This window comes from Aquila chrysaetos, chromosome 2 (assembly GCF_900496995.4).
Source record: "Aquila chrysaetos chrysaetos chromosome 2, bAquChr1.4, whole genome shotgun sequence".
Taxonomy (NCBI): Eukaryota; Metazoa; Chordata; class Aves; order Accipitriformes; family Accipitridae; genus Aquila; species Aquila chrysaetos.
Window position 1 is genome coordinate 75,946,787 of NC_044005.1, and position 17,789 is coordinate 75,964,575.

Below are 17,789 nucleotides of genomic sequence, written 5' to 3' on the forward strand. Positions count from 1 at the left end.
ATGGAATGAGAGGAAAGAGGTTGGGCAATAGAAGAAAAAGAGTGTAAGGAAAGGGGGAATAAAACAGTGATAAATGGAGCCAAGCTATAAACATGGAAAAGGGACATAGAAAAGGCAAGACAATGAAGAGAAATATGGTAACCACACTGTAGCAAAATGAGAACCTAAAAAAATCACTGAAAATATCTGGCATAAGAGTATCAGTACAATTTGTTAAAAATTCTCTCCCCTCTGACTGACCCCTTGTTTGTTTGTGTTTTCCTGGTGAAGCAGGCTTTTGCAGGACAAAAAAATTAAGTTAGGATAGACTTCAGACCACAAATGCTCTTTTTTGTTTTCATTGAGTGATTTATAACGAGAGATAAATTTTTGTACAGAATAGTATGTTTTTTTTTCTATAGCTTGCAATCCTTGCTGTGTGAAGTGCAGGAGATGCCATGGGAGGTAAGCAGGGCTTGTCTAGCAAGTCTCGGAATTATGAATTTTAAAGTAGAACCTTGCTGGTTTATGAGAGAGAAAAAAAAAAAAGACAGTATACTGAAATATAGTTAAATTGTGCTATTCAGGCAATTTCCTGCTCCCTCTGAAATTAAGGGCTGTGGTACTATCAACCATAGTGATGATAGCCATCTCTTTGGTAATAAAATTGCTTTAGAATTATGTTTTTCAAAGTAATTATCCTCAATAAAATGTCGTTGTCACTGGACAGCTGTAGGCTGAAAACCACTTTCACAAAGACATTTTAACATCCTTCTCTGTTAATGCCTGAGCTATATTTTAACAGAGCTACATCTATCATGTTATATAGGCTTGGAGGGTTAGAAGAGAGAGGAATAATTGGCAGGTGTCTCTGATCTATTGAACATCTCATCTAAAGTGGAGGGAAGAGTATGAGCAACTTGGTTTTGGTTTGGGTTTTTTTTCAAAAATTCTTGGTCTTCTGTCCAAAACAGAACAGTAAGGACTGTCCCCGATCAACTTTTAAGTTTTGGTCTTGTTCCCATTGGAATCAGTGTCTTTAACTGATCCTCCTTTGCAATCTTTTAAAAATAATTTTAATCAACTGATGTCATTTGACTCTTTTTTTTTTTTTATTTACTTAATAGAAATTGTATACTCAGTGCAAGAGTGACGAGAAAGCTTGTATCTTTTCTCATTTTCTTGAGAGAAGGCTCACTCTGTGGGAGAGGACATGGCCAGCTCTTTTGCAATAAATGCTAGATGCATGGACTCTTCGGCTTTAAAATATCTGGGATTCTTGGGAGAGCTTGCAATGAGCATATGTCTTATGTGTCATAATGCTGTCCAGTACTCTGAGTCACCAGTTGTTAATTTAACATTGCAGTTGTAGCTGAGTCTGTTTTTATTAACTTTGCTGCCCCAGTTGTGTATTTATTAAGTTTGTGTCTCCTGTGCTCCAGCTGAGGATCAGATAAGCTCTTGAGAGCAAAACAGATCATTTTCCATCCAAAATGAGCTTTAATAAAAGCAAATATAAGTCTTTATATAATAATTGTTAGAACATGGCTATCTGAGAAAGTGTCTTTTTTCTAGGGTTAAAGGCTCCACCTATTGGTTGACTAAAATGAGAGAAATGTAACATTTTCCCACAGAAAACTGCTGGCCTTAGTGAACATCCTGTGTCTTGCCACATCTTTACAAAATTGTTGTCTTCAATGTAGAATTTTGTATGATATCCATAAAATAAAATGAACTCAGTGACTTATTTCTGAGGGCTGTGCACATGCAGCACCCAAAATGATGCACTGCTGAGACGCTATGAAGGGAAATCCTTTCCTAAGACAGGAATGGTTTGGATTTTGCAAGTGAAGTCTTTCTTATCCTGGAAATGATTGTTTTTCTTTGTAAAAAAATTAGCATCAATTCTTCCATACCAGCAAAATGAGTGGAACTGACTAACCCAAGTACAGTTGCATGGTAACTTCCAGTCATTTGTCACCTTAAAGTTTAAACAAGTCACAAACAGAAGTATTAATGTGGTCAGCTTCATAATGAAAACCCGTTTCCCCAGTATTGGCTCAGGCAGTCTCAGCAGTTCAGGCAAAATGGCATTTTGAAGGGCTTTAGAATCGTTCCTGGGAATGCAATTGGAGGATGGAGAGGGGAGAGCATGTCCAAGTGGGGCTTGGGGAGGGCAAGGGGAAGGACAGGCATTGGGGAGGATCAGGGGGATTTTGGAGACAGCAGGAGGCTGTGAGGGCATCATCGTGGGCATGGCTGGAGCTCTCGCTCTGTGCCTTTCATTGCCCACCCTCTCTAAGTTATTTCACTCTAAGAGTTCGCGCCACTTCCCTCATTTCCTCTGACAACTCCTCTGTTCAAATAATTGGCTACGCTGGTAAGTGCTCGCTGTAATGCAGTCCTACTGTTCTTGCCCATTCATCAATCATCAGTAACTTGAATGCACATCCGTGTAGCACAGAGCACTGAAAAACAGCTTGTTGAAGCCAACAAAATGCTTGGACAAGAGAAAGTTGTGTATACAGTTTATTACACATGTATACACATGTACGTCTGTTGCTATCCCTCTCCGAGTTATGCTCACGTCTCCGCAGAGGAAGCAGAAGGATTTCCTCTGAGCTTCTTCATCCTGACAGCTACGGCCCTGCTGGCACCAGCTTGTCTCTCACTCCGTCCTGTTCCACGCGTGCTCATTCATGCCATAAGACAGCTAGATCACTGTGGAAAAAACTACCAGGGCAGGTTTGTTCCTCTTGGAGGGGAGGTACTTACACCAGCAGCTTCAAGTGCCTCCCTGAAGTTCAGGCCACAGCACCAAATTTCAGCTGCTTCAGTTCCTTATTCAGTCAATGAAGCACTTTCAAAGAGCAATTTAGGCAACCTGAGTTACATGTCTAATGAAGATACTTTTTAGTTTCCAATGGATTTCAACAAATTGGATGATAGTATAGAAGTACATAAGCATGGAGGAAATAAAAGAATATAATGAATGGGGGAAAATGAATAGTAGAGCAACTATATTGATGTCAGTGCCATATATTTTGTAGTATTAATAGCATTAGTACCTAGATCTTATATATACTTATGAATTAAATCTCACAGTGTTCCTGGGAAGTATTATTTCCTTTATGGAATGGAAACTGGAGCATGGTGAGGTTAATTTTGTGTGTGAAGCATGCGAAATATGTCCATGAACAGAGCATGGATCTCTTGAGTCTTGGTTCAGACTGGTTAACATAAGATTAAGGGGGAAATGATAACACAAGGTGATAACAAGAAAGAGGAAAAGAAATGCTTCTTCTGTTTTTATTGTTTCATTTGTCATCTTTTTTTCTTCATAAAGAGGTGCTAACTGATCACAAAATAAGTTGCGGTTAGACAAGGAACACAGCAACTTACTACATGATTCCAGCAATATAAAAACACCTCAATGTGTGGGAAATGTGCTGCAATTTTAATGACTTCCTATACTGCTGTAGCAGCTCGTGATTGACCATTCACCTGGGATATGGAAAACTGCAGATTATTTCCTTAGCATGAATAAACCAGAATAGGGACTTAGTCATTTGGGTTTTCATGTCTGATTTGGAGTACCTGAACCAGGGAGCTCTCCTCTGCCTTTGCAAGCATTGTGGTGACTAGTGCTGGTCAGAGAAAAAACCTAAAGTTGCTTTGTTAATTACCTCATTTGTTAGGATGCAAACTGCCCTGAACTGCGAATATAGTCATCTGTGTGCTGTTGTTAATGTTTCTTCCCGCTCAGGTGTCCAAAATGGTGTTTTAACAGATGTTCCTTCTTCTCCGTGCTGGCTAGTTGGATCAATCTGTGGTCTCTACTTGCTGCCAGGCTTCAGGTCATGTGCAAAATGTTATTATATGGTTAATGTTGGCTGAGACGTAAACTATATAACTGAATATGGCAAACCCAAAATAGTGGCTTTAGCCACTGTGGTGCATTGCTGAAGCATGTAGAGCATATCCCCAACATGGAGATTCATGCATGTAACTGACAGTGACCCCTCGCATTGGTCTCTCTGTGCTGACTGGATCATGACACTGTAATTCTATATGCTGCAGTAACTGCCCCACTGCTCAATAATATTGAGCAAAGCACTCTTTCAGTGTGAAAAGAAAGACAGGATATCCCAGACCCTAATAATTCTGAAAACATCAAGCAGTGTGGAGTTAATACTTCTCGGGGCCTTGCCATGGGAATTTTCTGGCTGTGGCCCAGACTACAGATAATTAATTATGTCAGTGAAAGGCTCTGGTGGCCTGTTTTCTTCAGAAAAAAAGTGACATCATCCATGGAGCTCTCTGGCAATAAAGCAGAACAAAGCTGTGTGGGCAGGAAATAACAGACAGATGTCTTCTAGTGCTCATTTGATCTGTTTCGAAGCTTGCTGTAAGAAGTAATACATTGCTCAGTGCTGCTTCTCCTCAGCTCTGCAATCTTTAGCATGGACTTTTTTAAACATAAGAGGCCACATTAATCTCTGATGTAATTTTTCTGGAGCCACTTCAGAGGGTTTGTGCAGTGGATGAGCTGGTCTATCATGTGCCTCTCCTCCAGTATTGATTTTAGAAGGAATTTCTGTTACCACTGTAAGATAACACACAACAAAATGAAATACGCTGTGTAGCTCCAAAGGCTTCATACAAGGCCAGAAAGTTCTGCATGGTGTGGAGAAGACAGGACAATTCTGTTTCATATCCCCAGAGTCACAAGGGATCGCTTGCATTTCTGGATATATTTCACTAAACTTTTGTACAAAACCACCAGTGGTCACTTTTCATCACTGAAGTCATCTCCAAAGTAAATCACGTACATAGACCCGAGTCCAGAAATGTTCAAAGAAATTTGTGCAAGTGAATCCCACAGTTTCAAGTATTAGGAAATTAAGCTGAAATGAAAGGCAAGAAAAAGGCTTTGCTGTACAGAGTATACAGACTCTGTATAGAGTCTTCCTTGCAAGAAAAACTATGTATACATGTCATTAGCCAGCATTTTGCATGGCTAGAATCACTGACTGAATGATATAAGCAAGGCTACTTCAGACATCTGGTATAGGAGAGAAAAATATTTCTCGAGTTTTTAGCAAAAAGGAGCTTTGTATGATGCAACAGAACATCTAACTTCCCAGCTTTGAAGCATGCTTTGTACACTAAGTACGTCTGACCTGGAAGACAAATTGCTACCCAGTCCTTGTAGCAGCACGTAGGGATAGTTTGAGGAATCAGGCCTTTAACAAAAATGTCATTCCAGTAGGCAGGGGTAATTTTTATTACTTTCTCTATTCATCTTCATAGCATCATGACACAAAATGAAGAAAGCACACTTTCCTTTTAATTATTTGAATTTCCTCCTAAGTAAGAAAAGAAGGGAAGTTACGGAGTTTAAACAGGGATTAGTGTTTAGAAAGTTTTGCAGACACCTGCCTGAAGATGCTTTCTTCATTAAAGTAAACTAAGCACACGGTATTCACCTTCTGAGGTCTCTAATGGGAATTTTCAGAAATAAGACTATTCCTGCCCTGGCGCTGACGCAGCATGAGCTTGTCCTGGACAGCACAGAAACTAATGTGAGAACATCCTCCTGATCTCCCTCAGAAGGATGCCTTGACTGTGATGTTTGTTAGCTCTAGGTGAAACATTTGTAAAGTCTACTGGAATTTAGGAAATCAGCCACTGGTAAGACCACAACATTACATGGAGAACCTGTGACCTTATCTAGTTTCTGATGCAGTACAGAGCAGCTGTTGCACTATAAATAACCTGAACTGTGTGCAATGCAAGTAACAGCAACACAAGTAGAAGTAAAGGTTCCTGTCCGTGGTTTGGTAGTTATTTCTTGCCATTAATCACCGGCAAGAAAAATATGACTTCATAAACATTAAACCTCTATTACTTGGTGCTTTCACTTGTGCAGGAATAACAAAGTGTCATGATAAATAGAAAAGAAATAGTCAAAAGCTGGAAATATCAGGTCTTCCAAATATTACATAAGTGTATGCCTGTAAATACTACTCCTGCTCCTGAATTTTCAAAACTTGTTTCAATTAATTGAGAGGATTGTCATCGTGTTATTGAAATATTTAGATTGCTCTGAAGCAGTTAGATGTATTTTAGATGGCTCCAAACATGGACCTATGAAGAAAATAGTTACTGGTAACTGATTTCGAGAGACACACGCTGTGAATTTGCAGGAAGGCTACTTACAAACAAAAGTCAGGGGAAGAGTTTAGGAGATGCACTGGTGAAGGATCTTGAGTGGGATTTTACTCTCAGCTGACAGTGATTACTTTGATTCTATTCAGCCCATCTTGAATACAACTGAAATTTTTTTCCGATTTACTAGATGCCTTACATGAAACAAGTTTGGTCAGCTCAGTCCCATTTCCCAGGTGACAAATGGCCTATGGCAAAAATTCCCCATTTAGTGGGTGCTGAGTTTTGTTAGCAGTCTCAAGGGAGAGGCCAAAGACTGTGGGAATGGGGAGAGAGGGCTGTAGTAAATTGGCAGGGCAGGGCACGAGAAGGAAGCACGTCCGAACGCTGGGCTTGTGTAACAGTCTTTCCATTGACCAAGAATTTGGTTGCTAGGCTGCCGGTCCCCTTTTACAAGCAGCAGAGTCATGCTATTGTTTCCTAAATGGTTTCAATTTTATGCAGGGACCTCTTTACATCCTTTCTATATCATTTAAATATTTTACTAGGCATGTAGTAAAGTGAGGTTTGGAACTCAGACCCCTGCTCTGCTCAAGCCAGTGAGCAAAAGAAAGCCCTTCTCTTTTATTCTGCCAAAAAGTGAGTGTTTCAGGGTAGCCCTGCAAAGAGTGGCCTCACGTCAGCCTTCCAGCTGGCTGGTTAGCACGCACTCCTGAGGGGAGCATTGTCTTGTATTTCCCAGGTAGAAACCCAGACCCCACATCTTAAGTAAGTGCATTAATCAGTGGGTAGTAGAGAGGAGGAAAAGGAGAGTGGGCAAAGCTGTGGGGGACAGCAGCGCTCCATGGCACTTCAGCCCCTCCATGGACGTACTCAAGTTCTGAGGTCATCAGCCTTTAGACTTTGGCACCTCCAGTAAGCATAAAGCAAGGCTTAGATACAGTTCAGCTCTGCAGTTCCTCTATCAGCAGGGACAGCTGAAGGAGTTAACTGAGTACAGTGTCCAGTTCTGGTCCCCGCAATTCAACAAAGACACAGACAAGCTGGAGAAGGTCCAAAGAAAGACCATGAAGGTGATCAAAGGGCTGGAGAACCTGCCCTATGGGGAAAGACTGAAGGAATTAGGTCTTTTCTCCCTGGAGAAGAGAAGGCTCGGAGAGGACCTCATCACAGTATTCCAGTACTTAAAGGGCAGCTACAAAGAAGATGGAGGCTCTCATGGAGAAGACAAGGGGCAATGGGTATAGGTTGCACTGGGAGAGGCTTCATCTCGACATAAGAAAGGAATTTTTTGCAGTGAGAACAGTCAATCACTGGAACAACCTCCCCATGGATGTGGTAGAGTCCCCATCACTGAAAGTTTTCAAGATACAATTGGACATGGTGCTAGATGATCTCATCTAGGCTTCCTTACCCACGAGAGGCTGGACCAGATGATCTTTTGAGGTCTCTTCCAACCTGGGCTGTTCTGTGGTTCTATGAGTTTGATGGACAGGGAGTCTCTAAGCAGGCTTTGCTCCTGGAGAAAATGAGTGTGGAAAAACTCCTCTCAACATATCTGGCCTTCTGTGTTTCTTGCCTTTAGAGTATTACTAAGAGGTAAAAGTGGCCTCTTCATTTATCTGTCTTTATTGCTTCTACTGTTAGAGAATCAGGTACGTGGGGGAACTTTATTAACAGAAAAGTCTGTTTATTTTCAAGAACCTACAATCCGACCAGTATAGATAGAAAGTTAGCTTCGAGTTTTCTGTAGGACAATTTAAGTAATGAAAAACCAATAAAAGTAAATGTATGTATTTTGTCAGTTCTGTGTCTTGACTTTAAAGAGCTTCTCTGACTAATTGCAGTCTTCTGGACTTACGCAAATAAGTTTCATTGTGTTACGAGCTGTTGCAATATGTGGTCTTCTCATGCCTGAATACTCTCTCTCATCAGAGCACCAACAAAACGAAAAAAAGGACTTGAGAGATGGCTTTCCTGTGCCAAACACACCATGTTCCTTCTACCAAAAGAGCTAACAACTTTCCTCTGGGATTTATATACAAGCTTACTTTCAATTTGAAATCTCTTCCTTGTGTTTGTCTCCTAGCTTATGATTTATGCTAACTGTGCTCTGAGACAAGGGAGGCACCTACAGTAGATGTCCATCAGTAGAAATAGCTTGCCGGTATGGTTCTCTCTTCTTAGCTAGGACCCCCCACTTTGAGCCTCTCATACATCTTTCCAGGTATGTGTGTTGAAGTAGCCCAAGTATTACTCTACAGGATTATTCTGTCTTGTTTTCTGAAAATGGTCTATATCATGCAGTTTAATATAGTGATAGTTGTTCACTATACATTGAAAGAAAACATCTCTACCTGAGCTCTCTTCTAGTTGTTTCAGTGGAAAATTAGTCATTTGGAGGAAACACGAAATCATGAGTTACACAGACCTGCTGCTTCAGCTCCTTCCCTCTATATCATCCTGAGGAGTTTCAGAGAGACTAACTGGAGTTTGCAAATCCTGAGGCTGATGGGAGGTTAGGATGTCGCCCGGGCCCCTCTCCGACCTAGGCTAGCTGCACTTTAGAATCTTCCTCTGCTGGGGCTTGTTGCTGACCAAATGAAAGCAAATTTCTCTCCAGTTTATTATTAGCACGAGGCCCCTTTTTTGGTCCAATGCTTCCTAGCAACCTGAGTATCTGTTTGTAAGTTTGCTTTTCACAAACTCTTATCATAAGCACACTGAAACAGAGTACTTGGTGAATTAGCTGATACCCTTGAAAAGATAACGATGGGAGCAATGGCCAAGCCCAGAAAAGGCAGAAGGCACCTTGCCATGCTAACGCGATCCAGATTCCAAGTGTCTGCAGAGTGTGGGGTGCCCAAGAAGGGGTACGTGAGCGGGGACCTGCCTGCATCCTGGGGATGGTGCCACCCAGCCTGTCCCTGGGCTGGGTACCGTCCCCTTGGGCTGTAGCGAAGGATTTTCAGGGCTGACAGCCCTGCCCTGTCCCTTGGAGCTAAGTGTGTCACTCCTTCCTTTTAAAGATGAAGCAATGAATAGGTGTTTCCTTCAAAGCTCTGAACTGAGCTTGGGCACCTTCTTTCCTGCTTGGGGTGCCAGTTCCTCCATTTAGCATCACCCACTCCCCTGGCTTGGCTTCCTCTGGCTCTCGGGGGACCCAAACTCACAGCTTCCAGAAACCTTTCTCAGCTGGCAAGTTATAAGCTGTTTCAGGGGCTCTTATTCCCTCCTGCTAAAGTTGCTGCATTTTAATCATCGATGATTAAAGGCTAATGAGTCTGGAAGGAAAGTATGCACAGCAGTGCACAACTGAGCAGGAGCTGGGGCACTCGCTGGGAGGAGCAGCGTTCGGTCCCTCCGTCAGCTATTACTGTATTAAATAACCATTGCAGGGACTGGAGTCCAGCTCTGCTCTTCCAAGTCATAGAGTTATATCACCAAGCCCGAGTTGTCTCTGTTTGCTCTGCCTGGCCCTGTCAACGTTTAATTATGCCATCTGAGGCCCAACAGCTTCAACAGGAGAGAATGAACTCATCCTCCTCCCTTCCCAAATAGCCTAGGGTCCAAGGTGTGCCCTTCCCTGAGGAATGGGGTGTGTGGGGCCTGAAGTTTTCTGTGCTCAGGACCAAAGTGAATCGAGGTTTCAGCATGCTTGGTTGTGGCCCTTGGTGCCTGGGGTAGAAGGGGGCTGCTCCCTCATCCCGCTACTTTCGGTGGTTCCTTTGCACAGTGCTCTCCCTGAGCAAGCCTGCGGCACAGGGCCCTTGCTGCGAGGCACACAGCGGGACACCGAATTCATTCATTGGGGCAGGATACAGATATGACCCCGAAACAGTCTCTTCCTAAAAGGGCCTAAGACAACACATCATAAAATCTGGATATTTATAAATCCCCCTGGAGTCCCATGCTATGCTATTAGACTTTTTAAAGGCTTTTTCTTCAATATAGAAGCATTGGCCTCATAGTAAAGAAGACACTAAGATAACTATTATTTTTACAGGGCTATAAAAAATGATATATTCTCAAACCTGTCTAAAACTTTCCTAAAATAACATTTTTCCTGTACTGAGAGTGGCGTATTTCCGCGGCATGATGTAGTGAGGTGCACATGCTCTTTTGGCACTCTTTGGGAATAGCCCACATAATTCACTTTTAGTTTTGACATCCATGAGTGATGCACCTTTCCCACACTCATGCTGAAACAACATTAATACCATTCCAGTCTGTATTTTGTATCTTGCAGACATGCACAAAGCTTTTACTTAAGGTTACAAAATGTACTGAGTAAGCCCCTACAGCTAGCTGTTTATAATTGGGCTAGTTCTCAACTGGGTGGCATGATCTTTGCTTCAAGTTCATTTTTGGTTTTATTTTCGTGTTACTCTTTTATTAAAAAAAAGATTAAAGGGTCTTTACCATTTCCTGAAATTATTTCCTTGCTCACTTTAAAAGCAGGTGGTTTTGTAGAGCTGCAATGCCTCTGTGGTACTAGGTAAAGATTTAAGATTTGCTACAGGGATAATATGGAGTGCCATTATGAACACTGTGGAAAAGCATGAAGCGTTGGTCAGTTCATAAATCCTAAACAGTCATTGCTTACATAGGGGCAGGATTTGCAAGGGATTTTTCCTAAAATATCTGAACCTTTCCTTAGCCCTTAATTTGCTTCCCAAGCTCACATGGGTTGAGTGTTGGAAGGGCAGGCAAGAGAAAAATTGATGCCTGTACTCTTCTGCCCTCCCTCCCTTTGAGCTTGTGGGAGAGATGCTCTTCAGGGAAATTGGGGAGGTCCCTCCTGCCCACCGAAAACTTGTACCTTTTACAGCTGCTGCCTGGATCATGGCCTTATAAACCTGCCTTGAAGGACAAGCAAGTGCCCTGCCCTCATTTTACAGATGGCTTAACAGATGTTGGCGAGTATCATTAGAAACAGAGCTCAGGATTAAGCATTTGTCCGCAGCATAGCCCTAAATTGCCCCTTATTCATAGCCAGGTGGCCTTGCAGAGCAGTCTCATCATGCCCAGATGCCTGCTCGTGCTGCCTGAAACTGGGGGCTCCCACCCAGGGCAGGGAGCAGGAGCTGGGACCCGCGCTCCCCGTGGCCACAGGAGCACCACTGCTCCCAGGTACGGCCCCTGCTCCAGCGTCAGCAGCCCTCCTCCGCTGCCGGGAGGGTTTGCTCAGCCTCTTTGGGTCTGCCACCAGTTACGCCAGTTAGCCGGCATCTGCAACGGTTCTAGGGGTTTGTTTAAACAAACAAAAGTTAGAAAACTTTATTTTAAAAGTTACTTGAAGAGAATATTTGGTCATAAAGTCAGGTAGAGAATGACTAGGAAATACTTGATTCAAGGCTGTCTGAGAAATATTAATTCAGCCCACTTGTGCTCTTTGTTGTACTCACCTCCTTACCTCAGTCAGAGAACAGCACGGGCAGTGAATAAGATAAAGTATATGAAGAGTAATGATGTTCCCTGGCTATAGTTGCAACCCAGATAAAAATTCATAGCATTCAAATGTAATGGCAGGCAGGAATAGAATAATTAATGTCTACAAGGACAACATTTGGATTGCACAGATCATGTTTACTCTGATATCTCCCAAAGTTTTTATATTTGCATGGGCACCCTGGCATTCTTCTAATTTATTTTGTTTTTATGTATGCAGTCTGTACATATGAAATGCCCCTATTTTCCCTGTGTTCCCTGTTGGTTAATAGGTTGGCTTATGGTAGTGATTTGCAATGTTACAGGCAAGGGAGGATGTGATCCACATGCTGAAGACAGAGAAAACCAAACCTGAAGTTTTAGAAGCTCATTATGGGTCTGCAGCTCCAGAGAACGTGCTCCGAGTGCTACACAGGGACGCCATCCTTGCCCAAGAAAAGTCTATAGGGGAAGACGTGTATGAGAAACCAATTTCAGAGGTAATGACTTCTTGATTTACATCATTATGTCTGTGCAGGCAGAATCCTAACCAGAAGTAAGACTCTACATATTTTGGATGTGTGCAAAGCATGCAAGGGGATAACACAGCATTTGTACAAATGTCAAGAAATTGAAGAAAAATTGAATATTCTTGTTCACTCGACTGCAGAATAGGTTGTAAGCAAAGTCTTCGGTTTGAACACAAACAATAAAGAGATTGTATGCTCCTTAGGGCTGGTGCCGTTAAGCAAGAACAAAATCTCTGGGTGTTACATTTCTGGTTTTTAAATTCCTTTCAATTATAGGCTCCAACCTCTACTGCTTGCAGCACTGGTAAGCACTCTTTGATTTTCTTGGCATACTAGACCACTATCGTGTGGGTAGTTAGGAAAAGAAGACCTTCAGAGATTGACTTTGACCATATTTATGGGATCATAAATCTGCGATCATTTGACATCACTTAAGCTCTAGGACTGCAAAGTCAGTTCAGCCCCTGAAAGAGACCTGTAGGACTTGATCCCTTGCTTTAAAATCTAAGCAATAAATGAATGTAGAATAGACCTGGGAATGTCTGAGGCCAGGGTGAATGCCAAAATAAACAGCCACTGCTCATGTTTATAGTTTCATAACAGTCCAGGGCATGGAGAAAGAGCATGCAACAACATACAATATAATATACTGTAGTGCCTGTCCAAATTTTCATCGTTCCTCCTATTAGAACATTTAATTCTTTCACCAGGAATTGTGTCTACCACAGGTTAACTTTATACTGTGTATTCTTATTGAAGCATCTTCTGGAATTTTGGGGATGATAGTAAATAAGGAAAGTAAACATTAGCATGTGGGAGCATGCATGAAATACTGTTGAACAAGATTAAAAGAGCTTAGCAGGGCTTTTGTCTAAAGAAGCTGATAATTTGATAGGGACCTCAGTGTAAAACTTTTATCATGTGTAGGTCCACAGGGGTTATGTTGGAGCTAAAATAGGATGGTGACAAAATTTCCTAAGTGCAAAGGATCTACTCTCAAAGGCTGAACCCAACCTGGCTCCTTTATAAAATGCAATGACTGCTTTACTTTGACTGCTGTGGTCAACTTCTGGAGAGCAAATCGCCGTGGTCCTCCTGCTCTCTTATTTCCCTCAGATTGCTGAGGCACCCTGTGAAACAACAGCTGCCCCGTGCAGCCAGGGAGGAGGAAGATGCAATTCCCACAGGGTAAGGGCTGGAACTGGGCAGGGCAGGCTCTGCCAGCTGCCGTGCCAGGGGCAGGCAAGAAGAGAAATGCCAGGGCTGCAGGCTGCTTCGGCAGGGAGGAGGATGGTGTTTGTCATCTGCTCCCAAGAAACGGTGAAAGGAGCAACATGAATAGCCGTGATGGCTTCAGAGTGCCCTGGCAACGTTTTAGACGCACGTCCCTGGCCTTAGAGTTTGTTTGAATAACAATTGGCATATTAACGTAATAAAAAACACCCAGAAGACAAAAAAGGTAAAGTGTTTCTAATAAAGAAAGAGGAATTCCTGTCAAAAAACAGGCTGAGAGGAAAAGCCTACGGCTTATAATGAATTGTATTTGTTAATATGAAACTGACTCTGTGCTGAATCTAAATAGCTTAGACTTTTTATCTCAGCAGTCCTACAGGTGCATTGAAGATGCATAACTCAAATTTCAGCCTTGAGCTTACACCTTACGCTCCACATATAGGTGTCTAGTCCCCATATAGGTGCGTGAACTCAGCCTCCCAGGGTCTGAGGGCGTGTATCCTGCCCTGGCATTTGCTACAGCTTTTCCCGTGTGAAATGAGGAAAGTGTACACAGCACCTCACCACAGGGGAAATTCTGCACTACAACAATATTATTTGTTACCCTAAAACTAAGTGGAGTTCTGTCCTTTGTGTATCTGAAAACCGCGCAAATGTTTATTGCAAACACGCTGTCCAAAGAAATCATTACTTTTACAGGACAGTTACTCTTATTTCTAGTCACTGCTTTATGTAAAGCCCAAGACATAAAATTATGGGACTTGCATTTACCAAACACAACATTGTTGGTTAATAAATCAGATGAAGTAAGCAAGGAGACCTTTAAAACAGTCTATTCTCCTTTCCTACAATCCAGCTGGACAGACTTGAGGAAAAGCAGAAAGAGACGTATCGGCGCATGCTGGAACAGCTCCTGTTGGCAGAAAAGTGCCATCGCCGCACAGTTTATGAGCTAGAAAATGAGAAACATAAACATACAGATTACATGAACAAGAGCGATGACTTTACCAACCTCTTGGAACAGGAGCGGGAGAGGTGAGTACCTGAGATGGTGCAAAGAGTATCCCCAGTGTCCCAGTGCTTGTGGTTCAGCAGTGACATGGTCTGGTATTTTCTGTGTTTAAATGACACTAAACGTATGTGTAAACCATTTGTAAATGTCGGTCCACTCACGTTATTAGTAAGTACCTTACTGTGCAAGTCTAGAGCCGGAGGAATACCATTGAATGTTCCTGTAGTGTGCCCTTGAATTAAGGCATGATTTTGTTATGAATTACTCATACCCATTTTGGGTTCACCTCCTGGTAGCTTTTGATCAGATGTTATTTATGTTGGCCAAGTTTGGGGCTGGCTTGCTTAGCTAAGCACTGCATTTTGTGAAGGACAGGGCACTGTTTGTCACAGCAGGAGGACAGGGTAAGGAAAACCACAACACACATTAGGATACTGGCACACAAGTGGTAGGGGCTTTGCCATGCCCCACGCATTTAGGCTGGCAAAGTCACAAACCATTTGCGTTATTTTTCATATTTTTGAAGATGCATGCCTCAGGCAAGATCTGTGTTCCCCTGGAAGAAAATATTTTCATGTTTTTTAAAATGTGCCCAGTCTGCGATGGACTATCTACAGAGTTTATCTCTCAGTCTCATATTCTCCAGGTTTTTTTCTTCAAGTGTTTGTCCTCCTTGTTGGAGTAATTTGTTCTCTGAGTCTCTAAGAAAAGAAAGAGCACCTACCAGCAAGAATAAGCACTCGGTAACAGCCTCAGTTTTTCAATATGAAATTTTCATGCACGTACCAAACTGCTTGAAATCAATCCACAATGTTTCTGTTTTTTTTTTCAAAAAAAAAGCTCTGAGAAAAATACGGCAAGTTCAAAGAAGAAATGCTTTTGAGGAAACCACAGTCTGGTGGCAGACATTTGCAAAAAGCCAGGAGCTAAATTGTTTAGTGTATTTCCTGAGCTCAGTTCAGTGCCAACTTTGAGTAGGTGGCACATGAGCTACAGTGACCATATTTCCTGGTTAAATAGCTGGGGGTTTTTTTGTCTCTGTTTTCTTGGGTTGATTAGCAAACTTTAAAGGACAAAAATACTTCTGCATCTTAGCAATTTGATTCTCTTAACAGAAAATAAAAAATTTGTTGTATTTCCAAGTAAGGAGCAATTTCACATCTGATTCTCATAGATGCCATTTTTTCTCTGTGCTCAGTATCCCTGTATGTGTGGACATGCAGGCAACTAAAATGCTAAAAAAGTGGTATTAAAATACCATTTACATTTGTCTTTACATTTTATATTCACTTTAATTTGACAATTGGTGTCTTCTTATTATTCCAGTTCAACTCGTGAAGGCCATTAAATAGCCTAAGATTATGACCTGTTTTGAACTGACTTCCTTCAATGAACTGATTAAAGAGCTTTCTGTCTCACATTACTACTGCTAAGATACCAAGTCCCATCTCTGTGGGCATTTTTTCATACTCTTCCTGCTCTTTCATGTCTTTTAAACTTCAGGTTTTCCACATTCTACAATTTTTGGAAAAACAGCAATAAAGAAAGCAGAATTTGAGTTTGAACTTCTATTGAAAGCCGATCTTTAAGAGCAACTAAATCCAGCGGCTTTAGTTGCCAGTGCCTCTGTACTGGTGCCTGGGGTGGGGGGGAGAATTGCAGTGCTGAAGCCCTCTTGATTTATGTTGAGAGACACCAGAAACCTGATGTTTGCTACTTAATCCACTTTGTTTGTCTAAGGCACTAATGAGGAAATTAATTTCAAGTTTAGTAGCAACCAAGCAGAGAACATAGCAGGTAGCTAAACATAGAAAACGAAGCGTGCATGTCCATCCCTCTTCAGGGTCCTCCTCCCCGATCACTTGCAGAGCAGATTAGCAAAATCAGGATGGGCTGGAAACCACTCATTAGTGTATAGTCTTAAATGATCTCAACTCCTTATCTTTGTTTGCTGTGTGCACATGAAACTGAGGCTGCACCCACATATTTGTGGGTATTAAAAACTGGAAGTAGTATCCTTTGAGGGCTATATTCACAGCGAAAGAGAGGGTGATGGGATGACTTCTCAGGAAAGTCCCACAGTGGCAATCAGCAATAGATTTTTGTCAAAAAGAAAGAGTTTGTAGTGGAAAGATTAAGTTGCAATAGGTTAAAACATAAAAAAACCTCCCATAATCACTTAATCTGCATATTGGGACAGAGAACTGACCTGCCCAAAAGCATTTCTTAGGGTCCTGCATAGGCATTCTTGTTTTATGAGTACCACTATATATATAATCTGTTTTACTGTGGTGCTTTGAGGCCTTAGGGTTATTTTATTAAGAGCTGAACAGACTTGTAGTCTCCATGAAACAGAAAAGGGACACGGAGGTGAACTTTGCCCGTCAGCCACTCCGCTGCACTCGCAGTTATAATGTTAATGAGACAGGGTGAGCAGGAGGAAGAACAGTCCTGTGGGACGGCCATCTCACAGCAGTCTGGTACAAAGAGAGCAGTAATAATTTCTGTGCTGGATCTAAGTAATTTGAGTAATTTCTTTCCTCACAGTATTTTACCAATCTTTCCTAACCATTGCTGTCCACACCAACTTTTAGAGGCCGCATCTGCTTTTGCTGTCCTGTGAAAGTTTGAACAAGATAAAAAGGGAAATTCTTTAAGAGCAGAAATACACCTCAGTTCTAATGTATTTCTAGCACTCTTTTAATGTATTTATTTTGGAATATATTTTTACATACACTTTCATACATTGTCTCTAATCCATCCACAACAACATGATATGAAAGCAAACAGTCACTATGAGGGACTAATTATTTCAGCCTTGCACAGGAAGAAAGTAACAGGAAAACATGATTTGTCAAGAATAATTATGCATGAAAAGTATAAAAAATAAAAAAGACAAAATTGTACATGGGGATATTAAAAATGTAGACAGCTAGGAGGGGTAAATGGAGAAAGCTGGAGGGCCTGACTGTTGGTGTTGGCTCTGCAACACCAAGTGCAACTAAGCTGTAGAAAGGTTGTGGAAAAGGTTGGCATGTTACAGGAAAAGAGTAGTGACAACCGTTTGCCAGATGGAGATGAAAGAAATCTGGTACTTTTAGTGGAAGACCACCACAGACATGGTGTCTGAAGTGTTTTGCTGATTTCCCTATAGTATGCTATAATTATATCTAAAGATGGGAATGTTTTGAAAGTTAGGGATAGTATTTTCTTTTTTTATGATTCGATGAAAATTCCCCTTTTCCACGCTTGCCTATCTCTGCTGCGGTTCCGTAACATCAAGTTGTCCTTGGGCATCTCCTATCCCCGGGAGTCCAAAAGCAGCCATCTTCCTGGAGGAATAAGGAGAAGAGCTGGAGGCCCCTGGGCCCCCTCAGAGGGAGACCTTTGGTGGCAGTCGGTGGGGTAAGGAGTCTCTGGTCCGGCAGGTGGAG

At 42.0% G+C, this 17,789-nt stretch overlaps 1 protein-coding gene across 5 annotated transcripts in view; it reads left to right on the top strand.

The window, feature by feature from the left end:
• Positions 1-17,789, top strand: part of FILIP1 (filamin A interacting protein 1) — a 109,789-nt gene that overhangs the window by 51,448 nt on the left and 40,552 nt on the right. For all 5 annotated transcript variants that reach the window (XM_030005992.2, XM_030005984.2, XM_030005983.2 and 2 more), the window contains 2 exons: positions 11,907-12,080; positions 14,200-14,378. In XM_030005992.2, coding sequence (XP_029861852.1) covers positions 11,907-12,080; positions 14,200-14,378 — 353 coding nt within the window. The remainder of the gene's footprint in view (positions 1-11,906; positions 12,081-14,199; positions 14,379-17,789) is intronic.